The sequence below is a fragment of the Entelurus aequoreus genome, linkage group LG12 (genome assembly GCF_033978785.1).
Source record: "Entelurus aequoreus isolate RoL-2023_Sb linkage group LG12, RoL_Eaeq_v1.1, whole genome shotgun sequence".
Classification (NCBI taxonomy): Eukaryota; Metazoa; Chordata; class Actinopteri; order Syngnathiformes; family Syngnathidae; genus Entelurus; species Entelurus aequoreus.
The window spans coordinates 53,349,790-53,375,682 of NC_084742.1; the positions used below are offsets into that span (position 1 = coordinate 53,349,790).

The following is a 25,893-nucleotide window of genomic DNA, read 5'->3' on the forward strand; positions in this document are numbered from 1 at the left end:
ACGTGACAAAGAAGTTGGGAAAGGTGGCAATAAATACTGATAAAGTTGAGGAATGCTCATCAAACACTTATTTGGAACATCCCACAGGTGTGCAGGCTAATTGGGAACAGGTGGGTGCCATGATTGGGTATAAAAACAGCTTCCCAAAAAATGCTCAGTCTTTCACAAGAAAGGATGGGGCGAGGTACACCCCTTTGTCAACAACCGCGTGAGCAAATAGTCAAACAGTTTAAGAACAACGTTTCTCAAAGTGCAATTGCAAGAAATTTAGGGATTTCAACATCTACGGTCCATAATATCATCAAAAGGTTCAGAGAATCTGGAGAAATAACTCCACGTAAGCGGCATGGCCGGAAACCAACATAGTATGACCGTGACCTTCGATCCGTCAGACGGCACTGTATCAAAAACCGACATCAATCTCTAAAGGATATCACCACATGGGCTCAGGAACACTTCAGAAACCCACTGTCAGTAACTACAGTTTGTCACTATGTCTGTAAATGCAAGTTAAAACTCTACTATACAAAGCGAAAGCCATTTATCAACAACACCCAGAAACACCGCCAGCTTCTCTGGGCCCGAGATCATCTAAGATGGACTGATACAAAGTGGAAAAGTGTTCTGTGGTTTGACGAGTCCACATTTCAAATTGTTTTTGGAAATATTCGACATGGTATCATCCGGACCAAAGGGGAAGCGAACCATCCAGACTGTTATCGACGCAAAGTTCAAAAGCCAGCATCTGTGATGGTATGGGGGTGTATTAGTGCCCAATACATGGGTTACTTACACATCTGTGAAGGCGCCATTAATGCTGAAAGGTACATACAGGTTTTGGAACAACATATGCTACCATCTAAACGCCGTCTTTTTCATGGACGCCCCTGCTTATTTCAGCAAGACAATGCCAAGCCACATTCAGCACGTGTTACAACAGCGTGGCTTCGTAAAAAAAAAGAGTGCGGGTACTTTCCTGGCCCGCCTGCAGTCCAGACCTGTCTCCCATCAAAAATGTGTGGCGCATTATGAAGCGTAAAATACGACAGCGGAGACCCCCGGACTGTGGAACAACTGAAGCTCTACATAAAACAAGAATGGGAAAGAATTCCACTTTCAAAGCTTCAACAATTAGTTTCCTCAGTTCCCAACATCGTTTAGTGTTGTTAAAAGGAAAGGCCATGTAACACAGTGGTGAACATGCCCTTTCCCAACTACTTTGGCACATGTTGCAGCCATGAAATTCTAAGTTAATTATTATTTGGAAATTTTTTTTTTATGAGTTTGAACATCAAATATGTTGTCTTTGTAGCATATTCAACTGAATATGGGTTGAAAAGGATTTGCAAATCATTGTATTCCGTTTATATTTACATCTAACACAATTTCCCAACTCATATGGAAACGGGGTTTGTACTTCAAATGCAGCTACTGCCATCTTGTGGAGTAAACATGAAGGTGGGTGTGCCATGTGTCTGTGCTGCTGTTAATTAAGAGTTGTTTGCATGTTTAACACATACTTGCCAAACTTGAGACCTCCGAATTCGGGAGATGGGGGTGTTGGGGGCATGGTTGGGTTGAGGTGCAGGCAGCATTCCCCTTCGAGCTGTCCTGGATAAAATGAAATTCTTTTTTCCAATCATTTTGGAACTTGCAAGCGTATTTCTTCTTCTTACTCGTCGTCGCCATGTCTCTTCTTCGTTGTTCTGCTTCGTCTCCTTCCTGTTGTGTGTGCAGTTGTGGGGTTCTGGGTATTTGTTCTGTTGTGTTACGGTGCGGATGTTCTCCCGAAATGTGTTTGTCATTCTTGTTTGGTGTTGGTTGACAGTGTGGCGCATATTTGTAACAGTGTTAAAGTTGTTTATACGGCCACCCTCAGTGTGACCTGCATGGCTGTTGACCAATTATGCATTGTATTCACTTGTGTGTTTGTGTGCTTGAAATAAACGTTATCATTAAGTGAGTTAAAAGATCATACAACGTGTCAGCATTTCTTGACATCTTTGAGTAAAGACCATTGTTAAACCCGTCCAACGGTACATTATTATGGGACTGGGCCGGCACTCTGTTTATATGGAGGAAAAGCGGACGCCTGGACAGCATGCGGCTGTTAAGGGGTGAAGGTTTCAGGTGAGAGAGGATGCTAAAGGCACGCCCCCAATATTGTTGTCCGGGTGGAAATTCGGGAGAATGGTTGCCCCGGGATATTTTCGGGGGCACTGAAATTCGGGAGACTCCCGGGAAATTCGGGAGGGTTGGCAAGTATGGTTTAACATCTGGCAGGGACGTTAACGAGGCAGAAATGCAAACTCACAGGAAGGCGCTCGCACTCCTGACCTCCCCTGGCTGACCACCAGGGGTCCGGCGGACACCACCGCGGCTCGTTTCCACCGCCGGTCCGCGATCTGCTTGACGGCTCTCTGGGTGCGCTGGTGGCCGGTGCAGTTCTACATGTAGGACGGAATAAGGCAGAAATGGTTAGGCGAAGCGGGCCGAAACAATCATCAATCAATCAATCAATCAATGTTTATTTATATAGCCCTAAATCACAAGTGTCTCAAAGGGCTGCACAAGCCACAACGACATCCGCGGTTCAGCGCCCACATAAGGGCAAGGAAATACTCACAACCCAGTGTGACGTCGATGAAAATGACTATGAGAAACCTTGGAGAGGACCACAGATGTGGGTAACCCTCCTCCCCCTCTAGGGGAGACCGGATGCAATGGACGTCGAGTGGATCTAACATAATAGTGTGAGAGTCCAGTCCATAGTGGATCTAACATAATATTGTGAAAGTCCAGTCCATAGTGGATCTAACATAATAGTGAGAGTCCAGTCCATAGTAGATCTAACATAATAGTGAGAGTCCAGTCCATAGTGGATCTAACATAATATTGTGAAAGTCCAGTCCATAGTGGATCTAACATAATAGTGAGAGTCCAGTCCATAGTGGATCTAACATAATAGTGAGAGTCCAGTCCATAGTGGATCTAACATAATAGTGAGAGTCCAGTCCATAGTGAGGCAAGCAAGAGACCATCTCGAGCGGAGACGGGTCAGCAGCGTAGAGATGTCCCCAACCGATGCACAGGCGAGCGGTCCACCCGGGTCCCGACTCTGGACAGCCAGCACTTCATCCATGGCCACCGGACCTGTGTGTCCCCCCTAACAATATTGCTTGGACCTATCCTCCTCTCTTCTTCCATCTTATTCTGCCGTCTTTAATACGGGATGAACCGGCCGAAGAACCCCAGCACATCTTATACCGCTGGGAAGGTTTAAATGGTGGCTACGGTGCTCTCTAATTTTTGGAACATTTTGTGTTACCATGGTGACGTTATAAGTAGAGATGTCCGATAATATCGGGCCAACGATATCGGCGGATAAATGCTTTAAAATGTAGACAAATGTGACTCTGGTCCACTTTAACGTCCCCCCAGATGGTGAAAAAGATGCTTGTTGTGACACCTTTTTATTAACCCTTTGTGAGGATTGCGATTGAATCTTCATCTAAACGGAATTATGTGAGCGTCCCGTCAGTCGGCATTCCAGCGAGAGTGGAAATATTACAGTAAGTGTTTGTTTTATTATGGTTTGTTATGGTTAGTTTTAGGGATGGTCGATAAATGCTTTAAAATGTAATATCGGAAATTATCGGTATCGGTTTCATAAAGTAAAATGTATGACTTTTTAAAACGCCGCTGTGTACACGGACGTAGGGAGAAGTACAGAGCGCCAATAAACCTTAAAGGCACTGCCTTTGCTTGTCGGCCCAATCACATAATGTCTACGGCTTTTCACACACACAAGTGAATGCACATGCATACTTGGTCAACAGCCATACAGGTCAAAATGAGGGTAGCCGTATAAACAACTTTAACACTGTTACAAATATGCGCCACACTGTGAACCCACACCAAACAAGAATGACAAACACATTTCGGGAGAACATCCGCACCGTAACACAACAGAACAAATACCCAGAACCCCTTGCAGCATTAATTCTTCCGGGTCGCTACAATATACACCCCCCCCCCCCCCCGCTACCCCTACAAACCCCACCCACCTCAATCCCCTCATGCTCTCTCAGGGAGAGCATATCCCAAATTCCAAGCTGCTGTTTTGAGGCATGTTAAAAAAAAATTATGCACTTTGTGACTTCAATAATAAATATGGCAGTGCCATGTTGGCATTTCTTTCCCCATAACTTGAGTTGATTTTTTTTGGAAAACCTTGTTACATTGTTTAGTGCATCCAGCGGGGCATCACAACAAAATTAGGCACAATAATGTGTTAATTCCACGACTGTATATATCGGTATTGGTTGATATCGGAATCGGTAATTAAGAGTTGGACAGCAAAAAAAATCCATTATCGGACATCTCTAGTTATAAGGGAAAAAGACTCAACGGGCCCATTGATTAAATACCCTTTTTATTGGTGGGTTTTCTCAAAGAACCGCAGTATTGAGGCGACATTAATGCTATTTGTGAGTTCAAACCCCGGCAGAGTCATAGCAAAGACTATAAAAATGGGACCCGTTTCCTCCCTGCTTGGCACTCAGCATCAAGGGTTGGAATTGGGGGTTAAATCACCAAAAATGATTCCCGGGCGCGGCCACCACTGCTGCTCACTGCTCCCCTCGCCTCCCAGGGGGGTGGTCAAGGGTGATGGGTCAAATGCAGAGAATAATTTCACCACACCTAGTGTGTGTGTGACAATCATTGGTACTTTAACTTTATTTAGTTTAATCGGTTCCGAAGCGATTCCAACGTCTAAATGTCGAGTACGTTCAGAACATGCTGCTTTGCTAGATGCTATCATGCTAACTATTACCATTATAATTATTTAGCTTTTTCACTCATATAAAAACATATATACCGTATTTTTCGGACTGTACAAGCTGCACCGGCCGAAAATGCACAATAAAGATGGAAAAAAACATATATAAGTCGCACTGGTGTATAAGTCGCATTTTTGGGGGAAATGTATTTGATAAAAGCCAACACCAAGAATAGACATTTGAAAGGCAATTTAAAATAAATAAAGAATAGTGAACAACAGGCTGAACAAGTGTACGTTATATGAGGCATAAATAACCAACTGAGAAGGTGCCTGGTATGTTAACGTAACATATTATGGTAAGAGTCATTCAAATAACTATAACATATAGAACATGCTATACGTTTACCAAACAATTTGTCACTCCTAATCGCTAAATCCCATGAAATCTTCTTCCTCGTTGTCGCTCCTGCTATGCACCGCTCCCTTTCTTTCTGCTGCTCGGTTGCCGTTCTCTGCTGCATATTTCACTACGACCAGCTTGTAATCTGCAGTATATGATTTCCTTTTCAGTGCCATTTTAGTTCAGCCCTTCTCAGTTTTTATAAGTTACCGCCAATGTTGATGTGATCCATTTTAATAGCTACGGCAGTAGCGTATAGCATATAGCAGTTAGCCTTCCATGACCCACAATGCACTTCTGTCATGACCCTCCCCCGCCAAATTCTTATTGGTTGACGTGTGAATGACGATTGCTGACATGTGTGTGACGATTGCAGACATTTTCTTTGTCGCTCACACGAATGAATATTATTTGATATTTTACGGTAATGTGTTAATAATTTCACACATAAGTCGCTCCGGAGTATAAGTCGCACCCCCGGCCAAACTATGAAAAAAACGTTGACTTATAGTCCGAAAAATACGGTACCAGACATGGTGCAGGAATATTATAGAACTGCCTCGTCACTTTGGTTATTATCTGGTAGGGATGTCCGATAATGGCTTTTTGACGATATCCGATATTCCGATATTGTCCAACTCTTTAATTACCGATATCAACCGATACCGATATCAACCGATATATACAGTCGTGGAATTAACACATTATTATGTCTAATTTGGACAACCAGGAATGGTGAAGATAAGGTACTTTTAAAAAAATTTTATAAAATAAAATAAGAAATAGGCAGCACGGTGGGAGAGGGGTTAGTGCGTCTGCCTCACAATACGAAGGCCCTGAGTAGTCGTGAGTTCAATCCCGGCCTCTGGATCTTTCTGTGTGGAGTTTGCATGTCCTCCCCGTGACTGCGTGGGTTCCCTCCGGGTACTCCGGCTTCCTCCCACCTCCAAAGACATGCACCTGGGGATAGGTTGATTGGCAACACTAAATTGGCCCTAGTGTGTGAATGTGAGTGTGAATGTTGTCTGTCTATCTGTGTTGGCCCTGTGATGAGGTGGCGACTTGTCCAGGGTGTACACTGCCTTCCGCCCGATTGTAGCTGAGATAGGCTCCAGCGCCCCCCCCGCGACCCCGAAGGGAATAAGCGGTAGAAAATGGATGGATGGAAAATAAGAAATAAATTAAAAACATTTTCTTGAATAAAAAAGAAAGTAAAACAATATAAAAACAGTTACATAGAAACTAGTAATTAATGAAAATTAGTAAAATTAACTGTTAAAGGTTAGTACTATTAGTGGACCAGCAGCACGCACAATCATGTGTGCTTACGAACTGTATCCCTTACAGACTGTATTGATATATATTGATATATAATGTAGGAACCAGAATATTAATAACAGAAAGAAACAACCCTTTTGTGTGTATGAGTGTGAATGGGGGAGGGAGGTTTTTTGGGTTGGTGCACTAATTGTAAGTGTATCTTGTGTTTTTTATGTTGATTTAAAGGCCTACTGAAATGAAATTTTTTTATTTAAACGGGGATAGCAGATCTATTCTATGTGCCATACTTGATCATTTCGCGATATTGCCATATTTTTGCTGAAAGGATTTAGTAGAGAACATTGACGATAAAGTTCGCAACTTTCGGTCGCTGATAAAAAAAGCCTTGCCTGTACCGGAAGTAGCGTGACATTGCAGGTTGAAAGGCTCCTCACATTTCCCCATTGTTTACACCAGCAGCGAGAGCGATTCGGACCGAGAAAGCGATGATTACCCCATTAATTTGAGCCAGGATGAAAGATTCGTGGATGAGGAACGTGAGAGTGAAGGACTATAGAGTGCAGTGCAGGACGTATCTTTTTTCGCTCTGACCGTAACTTAGGTACAAGGGCTCATTGGATTTTACACTCTCTCCTTTTTCTATTGTGGATCACGGATTTGTATTTTAAACCACCTCGGATACTATATCCGCTTGAAAATGAGAGTTGAGAACGCGAAATGGACATTCACAGTGACTTTTATCTCCACGACAATACATCGGTGAAGCACTTTAGCTACGGAGCTAACGTGATAGCATCGTGCTTAAATGCAGATAGAAACAAAAGAAATAAGCCCCTGACTAGAAGGATAGACAGCAGATCAACAATACTACTATCAGGAGACACCGAACCAAACACTGGACCTGTAACTACACGGTTAATGCTGTGCCGCCTGTCAAAGCCTAGCAATGCTGTTGCTAACAACGCCATTGAAGCTAACTTAGCTACGAGACCTCGTCAGAGCTATGATAAAAACATTATCTCTCCACCTACGCCAGCCCTCATCTGCTCATCAACACCCGTGCTCACCTGCGTTACAGCGATCGACGGCGCGACGAAGGACTTCACCCGATCATCGATGCGGTCGGCGGCTAGTGTCGGATAGCGCGTCTGCTATCCTCAAAGTCCTCCTGGTTGTGTTGCTACAGCCAGCCGCTAATACACCGATCCCACCTACAGCTTTCTTCTTTGCAGTCTTCATTGTTCATTAAACAAATTGCAAAAGATTCACCAACACAGATGTCCAGAATACTGTGGAATTTTGCGATGAAAACAGAGCTTTTTGTATTGGATACAATGTGTCCGAATACTTCCGCTTCAACGATTGACGTCACGCGCATACGTCATCATACATAGACGTTTTCAACCGGAAGTTTCGCGGGAAATTTAAAATTGCACTTTATAAGTTAACCCGGCCGTATTGGCATGTGTTGCAATGTTAAGATTTCATCATTGATATATAAACTATCAGACTGCGTGGTCGGTAGTAGTGGGTTTCAGTAGGCCTTTAATAAAAAAAAATAAAAAAAAATAAATAAAATAAACGATTCCGATAAAAAAACCGACACCGATAATTTCCGATATTACATTTTAACGCATTTATCGGCCTGCCGATATTATCGGACATCTCTATTATCTGGTCGTGTGCTCGAATGCTAGCGGTAGCGTGCTAACAATTAATACTAGCATGTTAGCTCATTTTGTATGTTTAATCCTAAAAATCATGGATTTTGATGCTTGGCGCCACCCTAGAAGTAAACCAACTTATCCTATGTTAGCATGCTAATGTTAGCATGTTAATGGTGTATGTCAGTGGTCCCCAACCACCGGGCCGCGGCCCGATTGGTACCGGGCCGCACAAAATAAATAAATAAATAAATTAAATTAAAAAAAATAAAATAAAATAAAATAAAAAATAAAAATATATATATATTTATATATATATTTTTTAATTAAATCAACATAAAAAACACAAGATACACTTACAATTAGTGCACCAACCCAAAAAACCTCCCTCCCCCATTTCTACTCATTCACACAAAAGGGTTGTTTCTTTCTGTTATTAATACTTCTGGTTCCTGCATTATATATCAATATATATCAATACAGTCTGCAAGGGATACAGTCCGTATTGTATTTTTTTATGACAAACAAAACAAAAAAAACATACCCCCCCGGTCCGTGGGACAAATTTTCAAGCGTTGACCGGTCCGCAGTTACAAAAAGGTTGGGGACCACTGATGTATGTGATCCATTCACTTTGTTGCTTGTACACGCTGAGGAAAGGTTTTCACCCGACACGTGCGAGTGGCAATAAACACTATGAGTGCTGCCCTGTACATTTTCATTCATACCACTGGGTTGAGTGTGTTAGTTCGGACTAATGTTTTATGATAGTATTTTAGCTCATTTTGATCATCCATCCATCCATTTTCTACCGCTTATCCCTTTTGGGGTCGCGGGGGGCGCTGGAGTCTATCTCAGCTACAATCGGGCGGAAGGCGGGGTACACCCTGGACAAGTCGCCACCTCATCGCAGGGCCAACACAGATGGACAGACAACATTCACACTCACATTCACACACTGGAGCCAATTTTGATCATTTAAACCAAAAATTCATGGATTGTTGCCATTATAACATGCTAACTTAGCATTTCATACTAGCTTTTTATCGAATTGTATTTAAAAAAAAAAAAAAATCAAGGCTTTTTATACTTGGAGCCATCAAAAAAGTTTGCTAACTTTTCCGATTATCATGCCAACATAGCAAGCTAACGATGTTAGCATTTGATCTCATTTTGATCATTTAAACCAAAGACTCATGGATTTTTAAAATTGTCTCCATCTTGCAAGTATGCCAACTGTTGCCATTTTAACATGCTAATGTTACCATGCTAAAATTTTATTCTAGCTTTTTATCTAATTGTAAATCTAATTTTGATACTTGGAGCCATTTAAAAAGTTTGCTAACTTTTTATGTTATCGTGCCAACATTAGCAAGCTAACGATGTTAGCATTTTATCTCATTTTGATCATTTAAACCAGCACCCCCCGCCACCCCAAAAGGGACAAGCGGTAGAAAATGGATGGATAAACCAAAAATTCATGGATTTTTTAAATTGTCTCCATCTTGCAAGTATGCCAACTGTTGCCATTTTAACATGCTAACTGTTCCCATTATAACATGCTAATGTTAGCATGCTAACATTATTCTAGCTTTTTATCTTATTGTAAATCACATTTTCTAATTTTGATACTTGGAGCCATCTACTAAGTTTGCTAACTTTTTCTGTTATCATGCCATCATTAGCAAGCTAACCATGTTAGCATTTTATCTCATTTTGATCATTTAAACCAAAAACTCATGGATTTTTAAAATTGTCTCCATCTTCATCTTTCGTTCTTGATTAATGAAAACATTCTTGGCAAATGCTTTCGCTCTCGTCCGTCTTGCGCCGGTCCAAGAATTTCACCTCTAGCGGCACAATACGAATGCCCCCGGCAGTCCCTCTTAATCATGGCTCCAGTTCATGGAGAGCAAAACCCACAAAATAGAACCGGAGTCCTATTCCATTATTCCTAGCTGGGGTTTTCAGGCGCTCCCGGCCTGCTTTGAACACTCTGATTTTTTCAACTGTTATGCTAACTGTTGCCATTTTAACATGCTAATGTTAGCATGCTAACATTATATGCTAGCATTTTATCTCCTTTTGATCATTCAAACCAAAAATTCATGGACTCTTTTGACTTGTCTCCATCTTGCTAAGTTAACTATTCCCATTATAACATGCTAATGTTAGCATGCTAACATTTTATTCTAGCTTTATATATATTTTTCTAATTTTGATACTTGGAGCCATCTAAAAAGTTTGCAAACTTTTTCTGTTGTCATGCCAACAAGCTAGCGATGTTAGCATTTTAACTCATTTTGAACATTTAAACCAAAAATTCTTGGATTTATAAAATTGTCTCCATCTTGCAAGTATGCTAACTGTTGCCATTTTAACATACTAACATTATATGCTACCTTTATATTTGTTTGATTAAACCTAAACATCATGGCTTTTGATACTTGGTGCCATGTTAGACGTATGCTAACTTTTCCTACGTTATTATGACACGATAAGCAAGCTAAAGTTTGTGCTAGAATTGTTTTCATCAAATTTTAGCCTGCTTCAGTTTTATGCTAGCTTTTTAGCGTCAGAGGTTCAGAGCACGGATAGCAGGTCCATCAAATATTCCGCAGGAACGTTCTAGTGTTTCAACTAGTATGCTGATGGGCGGGCTTCACCTTGGTACACTGCTCCTGATGTCCGCATACGGTGGCCAAGCAGTGAAAAAAGAGAGGCAGTTCCTTGGGCATGTGGAACATCTGCAAGCTGAACCTGCTTTTCTGAGCCAGGCCGTTAGCAGAGAGCCAGCGGAAAGTCTTGTCCACGGCACAACTGCAGACGAAGAAGGAACATCCAAGTGGTTGGACAGCCATTGGATCATATTCTGGGAACAGAGACCTCATTCCCTCACCCATCCTGGAGGAAGATGCCTTGAATGTCCTCCAGTGGGTCGGGGCTCTCCGTGGCCCAGCAGGACTCCACGTGCACCAGGACGTCGGAGGCAAAGGAGTTGTTGGTGTTCAGCGCCACCTGGAAGAACAGCGTGTCCTCCGGCTCCATGTCGACAGAGTCTTCAAAGCTGCTGCTGTAGGACACGTCGCTGAAGAGGCTCATGGTCAAGCCAAGCTGCAGGGAAGCGTTGAACTCCACCAGAGAGAAGGCGGAGAGCCTGCGAGACAAGGAGGACTTTGGAAAGTAACAATCTTAGGACACCCCCTGCTGTGCGTTTGTGGTACTCTGGACTAACTGTCAAAACATCAATCTTGCTTCTGGCACACAGAGATGGACCGATACAGTTGTTTTCAGGGTCGATACTGATTGTTAGTAGTCAAGGAGACGATGACTAATATTAATTTGCAGTAAAAGTTCTTTAAAGAGGAATTTTATATGTCAGTAAACATCTGGACAAGACTTTACGTTTTTTAAACATTATTTTTTAGGAACGGTGGGACCAGTGGTGACATGTTTGATGTTGTGTTTAACCTCTTAAGGCCCAAGCTGTTTGTTTACATGCTTTTTTTTTAATTTCTCTTTGCTATTTGGGCTTATTGGACCCTAATTAGAATAAAAACTAAGAATCATCTTTTGATATGATGTACTTAGTCCATAAACACACAAACGTGTACTTCATGTTTAGTGACATGCTAATTCTTATATGTACACCTTTTTTTCCAAATTCCATTGTATGTTATACTCTTCTGACACCACCAGATAGCAGTATAAGTGTCCACATAAGCGGCCATAAAACCCCAATTCAGTAGTGTACACAATTTTGGAAATAAGAGCTAAAAGGTGCTGTCCACGCATGTGGCCACTAAGCCGTTAGTTATTTATTAAAATTGGTCAAAATATGACATTTCTCTACATCACAATAACTCATCGGACTAGGGGTGTAATGGTACGTGTATTTGTATTGAACCGTTTCGGTACGGGGGTTCCGGTTCGGAGGTGTACCGAACGAGTTTCCACACGGACATATTAAGTAGCGTAACGCACGTTGTGTAAACAATGCACACCGAGGCACAACACACGGCATGCTAGCAGCTAACGGGCTACGATAGACTGACCATACGTCCTTTTTTCACCGGACATGTCCTCTTTTGCGGAGCTGTCAGGGCGGAGTTTCTTAAATGCCTCAAATGTCCGGCATTTTGAGTTAGGGTTGCGTGTATTTTCAATGTACGTCCAGGGTTGAGAAGGGATTAAAAACAAAACAAATTGTGAGGGAGGGGCAGTGACAGAGAGAGCGAGAGAGTTATGATAAACGCGCATGCATCGCCAGGCTGTGCTTTTATCCATAGATTTATCAGATTTAATTTTTTATTATCTATAGCAGGTGTGTCAAAAGTGGGCCATTTGCTAATGTTTTAAAGGCCCACGGCACATTCTAAAAATACTATTAAACAAAAACATAACAAAAGTGAAATAAAAAAGCTTAAAGGTTAAATGTAATTTAGAAAAAGTTGCAATGTTGACTAATAAAACAAAGCTTTTTTTTTTCTTCTTTCAAACTGTCATTGCTCAAAACATAATATTGAATCAAAATCAATGTTATTATGAATTATTGACCTATCCAAAATATTTTTGGTGGAAGATTTTGCAAATTTGGTAAATAAATAACCCAAAAATGTATATTTTGTTGTTTTCTTACTGTACCGAAAATGAACCGAACCGTGACCTCTAAACCGAGGTACGTACCGAACAAACATTTTTGTGTACCGTTACACCCCTACATCGGACTGTCTGATTGTGGCGGTCCGCTCCCTGTACGATCAGTGTCAGAGTTTGGTCCGCATTGCCGGCAGTAAGTCGGACACGTTTCCAGTGAGGGTTGGACTCCGCCAAGTCTGCCCTTTGTCACCCATTCTGTTCATAACTTTTATGGACAGAATTTCTAGGCGCAGTCAGGGCGTTGAGGGGATTCGGTTTGGTGGCTGCAAGATTAGATCTCTGCTATGTGCAGATGATGTGGTCCTGATGGCTTCATCTGGCCAGGATCTTCAGCTCTCACTGGATCAGTTCGCAGCAGAGTGTGAAACGACGAAGAATCAGCACCTCCAAGTCCGAGTCCATGGTTCTCGCCCGAGGAAGGGTGGAGTGCCATCTCCAAGTTGGGGAGGAGATCTTACCCCAAGTGGAGGACTTCAAGTACCTCGGAGTCTTGTTCACGAGTGGGGGAGGAGTGGATCGTGAGATCGACAGGCGGATCGGTGCGGCGTCTTCAGTAATGCGGACGCTGTATTGATCCGTTGTGTTGAAGAAGGAGCTGAGCCGGAAGGCAAAGCTCTCAATTTACCGGTCGATCTACGTTCCTATCCTCACCTATAGTCCTGAACTTTGGGTTATGACCGAAAGGACAAGATCACGGGTACAAGCGGCCGAAATGAGTTTCCTTCGCCGAGTGGCGGGTCTCTCCCTTAGAGATAGGATGAGAAGCTCTGTGATCCGGGAGGAACTCGAAGTAAAGCCGCTGCTCCTCCACATGGAGAGGAGCCAGATGAGGTGGTTCGGGCATCTGGTCAGGATGCCACCCGAACGCCTCCCTAGGGAGGTGTTTGGGGCACGTCCGACCGGTAGGAGGCCAAGGGGAAGACCCAGGACACGTTGGGTAGACTATGTCTCCCGGCTGGCCTGGGAACGCCTCGGGATCCCCCGGGAGGAGCTGGACGAAGTGGCTGGGGAGAGGGAAGTCTGGGCTTCTCTGCTTAGGCTGCTGCCCCTGCGACCCGACCTCGGATAAGCGGAAGAAGATGGATGGATGGACAATAACTCATCTACTCCATTTTATAACACTTATGGTTTCTGAAATATTGTCAACATTTCAATAAAAACAATTCTGGGCTACTTCACGTAGATTATAGTTGAGACATTTTTCAAGATGGCGGACATAATTTCTTCCAGAAAGTATGAGAATGTGTGAACTGCTGCCTTATACAATCATCTCATATTTGCTAACATATTCATACAGAGTGTGCATTTTTGTCAGAGATATCTTTCCTGCTGTCCTCATGTCCATCCATCTCTGTCGCGTTATTTGATTGATCATGAAACTCGTGGCGCTCCTTTAATGAGCCCACCATCCATCCATCCATCCATTTTATACCGCTTGTCCCTTTTGGGGTCACGGGGGGTGCTGGAGTCTATCTCAGCTGCATTCGGGCGGAAGGCGGGGTACACCCTGGACAAGTCGCCACCTCATCGCAGGGCCAACACAGATAGACAGACAACATTCACACACTAGGGACCATTTGGTCTTGCCAATCAACCTATCCCATGCATGTCTTTGGAGGTGGGAGGAAGCCGGAGTACCCGGAGGGAACCCACGCAGTCACGGGGAGAACATACAAACTCCACACAGAAAGATCCCGAGCCCGCGATTGAACTCAGGACCTTCGTATTGTTGATATCGGAATCGGTAATTAAGAGTTGGACAATATCGGATATCGGCAAAAAAGCCATTATCGGACATCTCTAGTTAGTTTGTATGTTTAGCACCTAGCAATGCTGCTAATGTTATAGTGTCACAATAAGCTACATCCATCAGTCGACTTCTAAAATGTATTCATCCTCTTTTTGTTCGGGCTCAAAAATATAAGGTTCTGGATCATAATTTGTCCCAAAGTAATCGTTGTTGACTCTCACAAAGTCTGCTTGATATGCATTGTTGTTGATGGGGAAGGGATCTGTGGTTCCTCCTCATCTCGCGGGCCGGATAGAACCTGTTCGCAGGCCTGACCTGGCCCTCGGGCCGTACGTTTGACACCCCCTGCAGTATAGCCAGACGATCCCCTCAATGATTGCTGAAAAGGCTGTCACCTGACTACAGGGCGCCATGTTTGCTAGCAGGTTGGTTCACTCGCTCCAAGTTTTGGTAGTCTAAGCAGGGTCAACTCACCACTTCAGGTCAATGCCCACGTGGGCCTGCCGGACGTAGTGCAAGGGGTAGACGCACTTCCACACGACTTTCAGGTCCCTGCGACTGATGGCTTCTTTCTTGCTCAGCGTCACCGTCAGGGTGTTCTGGAACTCAATGTGACTTTTGTTCGCCTGGGAAACAAAAACTGCATGTATTAAACAACCAAGGCAGTCCATCCAATGAGGGAATCAAAGCAATAAAATGGTTCAACTGGGCAGTCAGTTTCCTCAAATAACATAGGACACTTATAAACTCTTACCTCTTTCAATACGCTTCTACACCTTTAGTCACTTGAAAATCCAAAGAATCCTGAAATCCTACAGATGTGTTGTATTATCACAAGTACTGTATTTTCCATACCATAAGGCGCACTTAAAAACCTTTTTTGTTTTCTCAAAACTCGACAGTGCGCTTTATAACCCGGTATGCCTAATGTACGGAATAATTCTGGTTTTGCTTACGGACCTCGAAGCTATTTTATTTGGTACATGGTGAAATGATAAGTGTGACCAGTAGATGGCAGTCAAACATAAGAGATACACGTAGACTGCAATATGACTCAAGTAAACAACACCAACATTTTCAATGTTCCATTGAAAATATAGAACATTACACACGGCGCTCAAAAATCTATCAAAATGTTTTAGTAGGACTTTGGTAAGCTATGAAGCCGCACCGCTTGATGGATTGTACTGTGCTTCAACATAGGAGTATTATTATGGTGTGTGTATAAGGTAAGACATTATCTGGCGTTTTGTTTCGCAATATTATGCAAAAGCAACTTTTCTTACCTTCTGGTACCTGCTGATGTGTATTTGGGATCTGCAAAAGTCCTCAAAAATTGCGCGTGTCCGCCTTTATAGTCCGTGGCGACGCCGTAGTCGATAGGCTTCTTCTTTTTCTCTATCTTCTTGTTATGGGACATTCATCCTCCACTGTTGCCATTTCTAATAAAAAGTAGTGTTAAGTTCTTACTTATATCTGCCATTAAAGCGTTAAAACATACCGGTGTAGTGAGTTTACATTATTCACCCAAGTTATTAATAGAGATGTCCGATAATATCGGACTGCCAAAATTATCGGCCGATAAATGCTTTAAAGGCCTACTGAAATGAATTTTTTTTATTTAAACGGGAATAGCAGATCCATTCTACGTGTCATACTTGATCATTTCGCGATATTGCCATATTTTTGCTGAAAGGATTTAGTAGAGAAAATCGACGATAAAGTTCGCAACTTTTGCTCGCTGATAAAAAAAACCCTTGCCCCTACCGGAAGTAGCGTGACGCCACAAGCGGTAGTGCTGCTCACAATTCCCCGTTGTTTACAATGGAGCGAGAGATATTAGGAGCGAGAAAGTGACGATTACCCCATTAATTTGAGCGAGGATGAAAGATTCGTGGATGAGACACGTTAGAGTGACGGACTAGAATGCAGTTCAAGAGATATCTTTTTTCGCTCTGACCGTAACTTAGGTACAAGCTGGCTCATTGGAATCCACACTCTCTCCTTTTTCTATTGTGGATCACGGATTTGTATTTTAAACCACCTCGGATACTATATCCTCTTGAAAATGAGAGTCGAGAAGGCGAAATGGACATTAACAGTGACTTTTATCTCCACGACAATACATCGACGAAGCTCTTTAGCATGAGCTAACGTGATAGCATCTGTCTCAAATGCAGATAGAAACAACATAAATAAATCCCTGACTGGAAGGATAGACAGAAGATCAACAATACTACTATCAGGAGACACCGAACCAAACACTGGACATGTAAATACACGGTTAATGTGTATTCGACGCCTGTCGAAGCCTAGCAATGCTGTTGCTAACGACGCTAACTTAACAACGGGACCTTGTCAGAGCTATGATAAAAACATTAGCGCTCCACCTACGCCAGCCAGCCCTCCTCTGCTCATCAACACCCGTGCTCACCTGCGTTCCAGCGATCGACGATGCGGTCGGCGGCCCGGAGACGTAGGAAGTCAAGGGGAGTTCGCCGCTAGCGTGTCTGCTATCCAACAAAGTCCTCCTTGTTGTGTTGCTACAGCCAGCCGCATACACCGGTCCCACCTACAACGTTCTTCTTTGCAGCCTCCATTGTTCATTAAACAAATTGCAAAAGATTCACCAACACAGATGTCCAGAATACTGTGGAATTATGTCGAAGAAAACATAGCTCTGTGTATTGTGTCCAAAAGGGTCCAAACACTTCCGTGGACCTCGCGACGTCACGCGCATACGTCATCCTCCAAAGGCGTTTTGAACCGGAAGTTCCCCGGGAAATTTAAAATTGCACTTTATAAGTTAACCCGGCCGTATTGGCATGTGTTGCAATGTTAAGATTTCATCATTGATATATAAACTATCAGACTGCGTGGTCGGTAGTAGTGGGTTTCAGTAGGCCTTTAAAATGTAATATCGGAAATGATCGGTATCGGTTTCAAAAAGTAAAATTTATGGCTTTTTAAAACGCCGCTGTCTACACGGACGTAGGGAGAAGTACAGAGCGCCAATAAACCTTAAAGGCACTGCCTTTGCGTGCCGTCCTAATCACATAATATCTACGGCTTTTCACACACACAAGTGAATGCACATGCATACTTGGTCAACACTGAGGTCAACAGGTCACACTGAGGGTAGCCGTATAAACAACTTTAACACTGTTACAAACATGCGCCACACTGTGAACCCACACCAAACAAGAATGACAAACACATTTCGGGAGAACATCCGCACCGTAACACAACAAACACAACAGAACAAATACCCAGAACCCCTTGCAGCACTAACTCTTCCGGGACGCTACAATATACACCCCCCACTACTCCCCCGCCCCCACCAACCTCCTCATGCTCTCTCAGGGAGAGCATGTCCCAAATTCCAAGCTGCTGTTTTTAGGCATGTTAAAAACAATAACGCACTTTGTGACTTCAATAATAAATATGGCAGTGCCATGTTGGCATTTTTTTCCATAACTTGAGTTGATTTATTTTGTAAAATCTTGTTACATTGTTTAATGCATCCAGCGGGGCATCACAACAAAATTAGGCATAATAATGTGTTGATTCCACGACTGTATATATCGGTATCGGTTGATATCGGAATCGGTAATTAAGAGTTAGACAATATTGGAATATCGGATATCGGCAAAAAAGCCATTATCGGACATCTCTAGTTATTAGAGAGTTCCGGTCGGGACGGTTTTTCACGGGACACATTTCCGGCGGATGAGGAGATGCTGCTCCGTTATTGATTAAAGTCTGAATGTCATTAAAACAGTTAGCTCCATCTTTTGACACTTCTTCCACGCTCGTCCTTGCACGCTACACCGCTACAACAAAGATAGCGGGGAGAAGACGCTGTCGAAGTGGAGGCACGTAAATAAGACCGCCCACAAAACGGCACATCCGGAAGAGACAGTCAGAAAGCGGATTGAAGATGTGTAAAACATCATCTGTGCAACATTTTGACCAAAGAACCACCATTACATGTTATGTAGACCACAAGGAAGTGTTTTCCATTTAGGAAAATAATTAATAAAATGACTCCTTTAATGCGCCTTATATATGAAAAAGATCATCAAAATAGACCATTCATCGGCAGTGCGTCTTATAATCCGGTGCGCCCTATGGTTCGGCAAATACGGTACTTGATGTCATTGATTTTAATGTTTTATTACTACATCTGAATCTGTGTATTTTATTGGTCTGTTCATGCCTTTCTGTTTTTTACAGACATCCTGCCGTTGGCTACAAACTGGCACATTGATATTTGATATGTCCATTGAAGTAGCAGTAGAGTGTCAAAACAAGTTGACTTTATATACTTAATTGTGCTTGATTGTATCCATTAAACCAGTGGGTCCCAAACCGGTACCGGTCCGTGGATCGATTGGTACCGGGCCGCACAAGAAATAAAAAATATATATATATATATTTTTAAATTAAATCAACATAAAAAACACAAGATACACTTACAATTAGTGCACCACCCCCCATTTACACTCATTCGCACAAAAGGGTTGTTTCTTTCTGTTATTAATACAGCTCTGGTAATGGGTACATTCGTACCCACCTGCACAATGTACTTAAAAATGTAACAATCAAAATAAATATGACTTTTTCTTTGTTTACTAGGGCATGCATATATAATATGCATTAGTTTGACCATTTAAAAGCAACGATAATAAAAAGGAGATGCTTGGAAATAGCATAAAAATGCCCCCAAAACTTGGAAAAACGTGATTCATAGCGTTACTTTTTGGTGTAACCATCATGAGCGTTCTGCTCAGTTATATATCTTTTATATTTTGATAAATCATCATATTTATGTATTACTAAATTTAAATAGGTATTGATCAATCTTTAAGCTGTGTGTATTTGATTTCAGTTTACTTTTGACAGCTTATTTAGAATTGTAGTTGAAACTTTTACAACCTTGTGTTGTGCTCATAATGGCGTAACCAAACTAGATTTCATTTAATTATCTTATTTTGAATATTTATTCCCTTTTTTACATTTAGTATATTTAAATATTCATTTATAAACATTGAATACATTTCAAATATCAAAAAATGCAATTGCCTTCATCTTATAGGGTAATGTTTAGTTACACCAAGTCATGAGCGTAACACTAAGCTTCATCACTTTGACTTGTAATATCTCTAATTCTGGTGGTGTTTTATGCTTTTTTCTTTTTGGAACATGTACTATACATATAATACAATAAAGTCCCATATATAAAATTATGTTTCTAGCAATACTTTAATTTTGCCTTTGAAAGTAACACTCCAATGTCCATTAGTGGAGCTGTACACTTCTGGTTCCTACATTATATATCAATATAGATCAATACAGTCTGAAGGGATACATTTCGTAAGCACACATGATTGTATTTCTTTATGACAAAAAAAATAAAAAAATAAAAAAATACCATCCCCCCGGTCCGTGGGACAAATTTTCAAGCGTTGACCGGTCCGCAGCTACAAAAAGGTTGGGGACCACTGCATTAAACCATATACAATTGTGTTTACGATCCACTAGGTATGTGAAAATACCCTCTAAAGGTCACAAAATGCCACAAATTCAGTCAGCCATTTGAATATTCCGCTCCGGATGTCTTTGGCTATTTTCGGAGATTGACATTACGGTAGTAACACTTCTGCACTTTGACCATATTATTAGATCAGTCATACTGGAAATATGCAAACATTGTAAAGAGATGTGGTGTTTATCATTCACAATCCTTATGTAAGTCAAGAACACATATGCTTTTTTATGCATTCTGAATGGTAAATAAATATCTAACAATTGAGCCAACAGATAGAGGGTCCTCTCATTATACTCCATAAAAACATCCAGAAAGCGTCAATAATGCTCCATTTACATGTATTTACATGTGACCTGATATTTAACCAAACATGAGTGATATTGTTATTATAAGCGCTAACGCAGACAGACTATTTTAGCGCCGCATTCATAGCAGTGAGCTAATGCTAGCTTACGCTGCTATTGTTGTTGCTTCTGCTTGGTCTCAAACTTGCTAAAAGTAAATTCTAGATTATAATTCATGCATCTCTTCACCTGCTAGTAGACAAATGTGACCATGGACCAGACACTCTGGTCCACTTTCACATCCCCCCAGATGGTGGAAAAGGTGCTTGTTGTGACACTTTTATTAACCCTTTGTGAGGATTGCGATCGAATTTTCATCTAAACAGAATTATTTGAGCGTCCCATCGGTCGGCATCCCAGCGACAGTGGAAATATTACAGTAAGTGTTTGTTTTATTATGGTTTGTTATGGCTAGTTTGTATGTTTAGCACCTAGCAATGCTGCTAATGTTATAGTGTCACAATAAGCTACATCCAACAGTCGACTTCTAAAACTTTTTCATCCTCTTTTTGTTCGGGCTCAAAAATATAAGGTTCTGGATCATAATTTGTCCCAGAGTAATCGTCGTTGACTCTCACAAAGTCTGCTTGATTAGCATTGTTGTTGATGGGGAAGGGATCTGTGGTTCCTTCTCTACGTCACGTCATTATCTCTCAAAATGTCTCAGGAATCTCCGTGAGATCGATACTATTTTGATCATATCTATTTATCTGCAAAATTTTGAAGTCTCCTGGTGTCATAAATCAGATATATATAATAGCTTCAAATTAGAGGAAACTTGTTTTTCCACTCTACTGCTATTTTAATGTGCACTTTCCCATGTAACAATGTATCACACAGAAATACAAATACATATTTTCCCGACACACACAATGTTATTTAGATATTTTTTTTACTGTATTAATAGAGTATTTTTTGTTATTGAAATAAAAGATTTAAAAAAAAAAAAGATTTCCATGTCTCCATAATAAGAATTAATAACTATGACCTGCCTATAAAAAGAAAATGGTTGAATCTGGAGAACTACATTAAATATATTAACTTATTACACATTTTTTTTCTTCACCACATTTTTGGGTGTAATATAAGATACAATGAACTGGAAATCTAATTTAAAAATACAGATCAGTTATAATAATACATAATGTTGGATATACAGAGCATACAAACATTGAAAAACATTGAAATTCAATGATTTGGTGCATTTGCAAACAACTAAAATGATGCATAAAGTAAACTATAACCTGCTAGCTAAGAATGTACAACAATTCTTCAACAAAAAGAGGAGATATATAACCTTAGAGAAAACCTGTGTATGCACGTACAGCACTTAAAACATTCAACATAACAGTATGTTGAATTAAATAATGGATTGGATGAATAAACAATGTACTAATATGATCCACTTTAAGAAAGTATTCAAACTACAAAGTACAAAGACGAAGAATTATCATAAACATCTGGAACTTATTGAAACAAAACATTCATTTTACGTAAATAATAACTGACTTTATTATTTACCGTTTATACATCATTGAGGTCAACTGTGGTACTAATTGAGAACAGGAAGTGAACATGTGTGTCAGTAATCGCTATGAAGTGGAAAAGAGGTAGGAATAAATAAGCTTTGCTTCTTCCCACTCCTTTTGTAAAGAAACAATGTTGTGTATACATGTTCCTAATACATGTACAAATGTACAGTAATACAAAGCATGGTTTGATAATATAACAGGAGTCAGATGGTGTCCCTTGGTACAAATACAAAATATATTCAATATATGAAAATAATCACCTTAACAAATCATTCATAATAGAATTGATTCAACGGGAGTAAAAATACTGCAAACAATTGAAAGTCTCCTTGTTTCCAGCTAGTGAAAGTTTTGGTTATAGGTGACTTCCAACAAAGTGACATCGCTGGAATACAAAACTTGCAGTACAGGAGGAAGAAGCTCACTTACGTCACTTCTTACAGTGGGAAGAAGCTACCTTTGGTCACTTCATACAGAGGGAAGAAGCTTACTTTTTACAGCGGGAAGAAGCTCACTTAGGTCACTTCTAACAGCGGGGAAGACACTCACTTAGGTCACTTCTTACAGTGGGAAGAAGCTACCTTTGGTCACTTCATACAGAGGGAAGAAGCTTACTTTTTTACAGAGGGAAGAAGCTTACTTTTTTACAGCGGGAAGAAGCTCACTTAGGTCACTTCTAACAGCGGGGAAGACACTCACTTAGGTCACTTCTTACAGCGGGAAGAAGCTCACTTAGGTCACTTCTAACAGCGGGGAAGACACTCACTTAGGTCACTTCTTACAGCGGGAAGACACTCACTTAGGTCACTTCTTACAGCGGGAAGACACTCACTTAGGTCACTTCTTACAGAGGGAAGAAGCTTACTTCTTACAGAGGGAAGAAGCTTACTTCTTACAGAGGGAAGAAGCTTACTTCTTACAGCGGGAAGAAGCTTACTTCTTACAGCGGGAAGAAGCTTACTTCTTACAGCGGGAAGAAGCTTACTTCTTACAGAGGGAAGAAGCTTACTTCTTACAGCGGGAAGAAGCTCACTTTGGTCACTTCTTACAGTGGGAAGAAGCTCACTTTGGTCACTTCTTACAGAGGGAATAAACTCACTTAGGCCACTTCTTACAGCGGGAAGAAGCTCACTTAGGTTACTTCTTACAGCGGGAAGAAACTCACTTAGGTCACTCCTTACAGCGGGAAGAAACTCACTTTGGCCACTTCTTACAGCGGTAATAAACTCACTTAGGTCACTTCTTAAAGCGGGAAGAAGTTCACCTCATACAGCAGGAAGAAACCCATATAGGTCACTTCTTACAGCGGGAAGAAACTCACTTAGGTCACTTCTTACAGAGGGAAGAAGCTTACTTCTTACAGCGGGAAGAAGCTCACTTAGGTCACTTCTAACAGCGGGGAAGAAGCTCACTTCTTACAGCGGGTAGAAACTCACTTAGGTCACTTCTTACAGCGGGAAGAAGCACACTTAGGTCACTTCTTACAGCGGGAAGAAACTCACTTAGGTCACTTCTTACAGCGGGAAGAAACTCACTTAGGTCACTTCTTACAGCGGGAAGAAGCTCACATAGGTCACTTCTTACAGCGGGAAGAAACTCACTTAGGTCACTTCTTACATCGGGAAGAAACTCACTTAGGTCACTTCTTACAGCGGGAAGAAGCACACTTAGGTCACTTCTTACAGCGGGAAGAAACTCACTTAGGTCACTTCGTACAGCGGGAAGAAACTCACTTAGGTCACTTCTTACAGCGGGAAGAAGCTCACATAGGTCACTTCTTACAGCGGGAAGAAGCTCATATAGGTCACTTCTTACAGCGGGAAGAAACTCACTTAGGTCACTTCTTACATCGGGAAGAAACTCACTTAGGTCACTTCGTACAGCGGGAAGAAGCACACTTAGGTCACTTCTTACAGCGGGAAGAAACTCACTTAGGTCACTTCGTACAGCGGGAAGAAGCTCACTTAGGTCACTTCTTACAGCAGAAAGAAAGTCACTTACAGTAGGTCACTTCTTACAGCGGGAAGAAGCTCACTTAGGTCACTTCTTACAGCGGGAAGAAGCTCACTTAGATCACTTCTTACAACGGGAAGAAGCTCACTTAGGTCACTTCTTACAGCGGGAAGAAACTCACTTAGGTCACTCCTTACAGCGGGAAGAAACTCACTTTGGCCACTTCTTACAGCGGGAAGAAACTCACTTTGGCCACTTCTAACAGCGGGAAGAAACTCACTTTGGCCACTTCTTACAGCGGGAAGAAGCTCACTTAGGTCACTTCTTACAGCGGGAAGAAACTCACTTAGGTCACTCCCTACAGCGGGAAGAAGCTCACTTAGGTCACTTCTTACAGCGGGAAGAAGCTCACTTTGGCCACTTCTTACAGCGGGAAGAAGCTCACTTAGGTCACTTCTTACAGCGGGAAGAAGCTCACTTAAGTCACTTCTTACAGCGGGAAGAAGCTCACTTAGGTCACTTCTTACAGCGGGAAGAAGGTTACTCTTGTCAAGGTCAAAGGAGTCAAAGAATGAAGAAGTCTGCCCACTCACCCGCCTGCGTGTCCCACACTCTGAGACAGTCCTGGGCGTGTGGAAGTGGAACATGGATCCACTTTCCTCCACCGGACACCTTCCATCGTTCAGCCTCACGTCCACATCGCCTCCGATGTAAGACGTCAAGTAGGACTTCGCCAGGCCGCCGCTCATCACAGAGTTCTGGCACTGACTGAAAAGTCCTTTCTCTGGCGTCACACATGAGGGAGGTACAGGACAGCATCATAGTTATGACGGCAGTGCGGCAAAGTAAGACACAAGAACTGCTGGTTTCCACTCAATGTAAACAAAATGAATGAATGAATGAGAATATTTACAGTTAAAAGGGGCGATAGGAATGAGTGAAAATATTTCTAACTAAAAAGTGATGCGTGAGTGAGAAGATTTCTAGTTGAAAAGGGGTGAATGAATGAGTGGGAAGATTTCTTGTTAAAAGGGGTGAAAGAATGAATGAGAAGATTTGTAGTTAAGGAGATGAATGAATGACAAGATGTGCAGTTAAAACGTGATGAATGAATAAACAAGATTTGTAGTTAAAAAGTGATGAATGAATGAATGAGAAGATTTTCAGTTAAAAAGGTTGAATGAGAAGATTTGTAGTTAAAAAGAGATGAATAAATACATGGGAAGATTTGTAATTAAAAAGGGTGAATGAGAAGATGTGTAGTTAAAAAGTAATGAATGAATGAGAAGATTTGCAGTTAAAAAGTGATGAACGATTGAATGAGAAGATTTGCAGTTAAAAAGTGATGAATGAATGAATGACAATTGTAGTACAAAGGGTGAATGAGAAGATTTGTAGTTAAAACGTGATAATGAATGAATGAGAATTGTAGTTACAAAGGGTGAATGAGAAGATTTGTAGTTAAAGTGATGAATGAATGAGAATTGTAGTTACAAAGGGTGAATGAGAAGATTTGTAGTTAAAAAGTGATGAATGAATAAATGAGAATTACAGTTACAAAGGGTGAATGAGAAGATTTGTAGTTAAAAAGTGATGAATGAATAAATGCGATTTGTAATTAAAAAGGGTGAATGAGAAGATGTGTAGTTAAAAAGTGATGAATGATTGAATGAGAAGATTTGCAGTTAAAACATGATGAATGAATGAGAAGGTGTGCAGTTAAAAAGTGATGAATAAATTAATGAGAATATTTGGAGTTAAAAAGGGTTAATGAGATGATGTGTAGTTAAACGTGATGAATGAATGAATGAGAAGATTTGTAATTAAAAGTAATGAATGAATGAATGAATGAGAAGATTTGCAGTTAAAAAGTGATGAATGAATGAATGAGATTTGCAGTTAAAAGTGACGAATGAATGAATGAGAAGATTTGCAGTAAAAATTGATGATTGATTGAATGAGAAGATTTGCAG

At 41.3% G+C, this 25,893-nt stretch overlaps 1 protein-coding gene across 3 annotated transcripts in view; it reads right to left on the reverse strand.

The window, feature by feature from the left end:
• The window catches only part of LOC133662882 (uncharacterized), a 67,206-nt gene that overhangs the window by 1,704 nt on the left and 39,609 nt on the right, over positions 1 to 25,893 (reverse strand). Inside the window, exons 14-19 of one of the 3 annotated variants that reach the window (XR_009828182.1) lie at positions 24,514 to 24,704; positions 15,015 to 15,166; positions 11,031 to 11,288; positions 10,798 to 10,951; positions 2,315 to 2,447; positions 1,521 to 1,611 (exon numbers count right to left, since the gene is read on the reverse strand). Coding sequence is in view for 2 of the 3 variants with exons in the window: in XM_062067059.1 (XP_061923043.1) it covers positions 1,521 to 1,606; positions 2,315 to 2,447; positions 10,798 to 10,951; positions 11,031 to 11,288; positions 15,015 to 15,166; positions 24,514 to 24,704 (974 nt within the window). In the remaining variant the exon portion in view is untranslated. The remainder of the gene's footprint in view (positions 1 to 1,520; positions 1,612 to 2,314; positions 2,448 to 10,797; positions 10,952 to 11,030; positions 11,289 to 15,014; positions 15,167 to 24,513; positions 24,705 to 25,893) is intronic. The other 2 variants (XM_062067059.1, XM_062067058.1) reach the window with 2 other exon arrangements.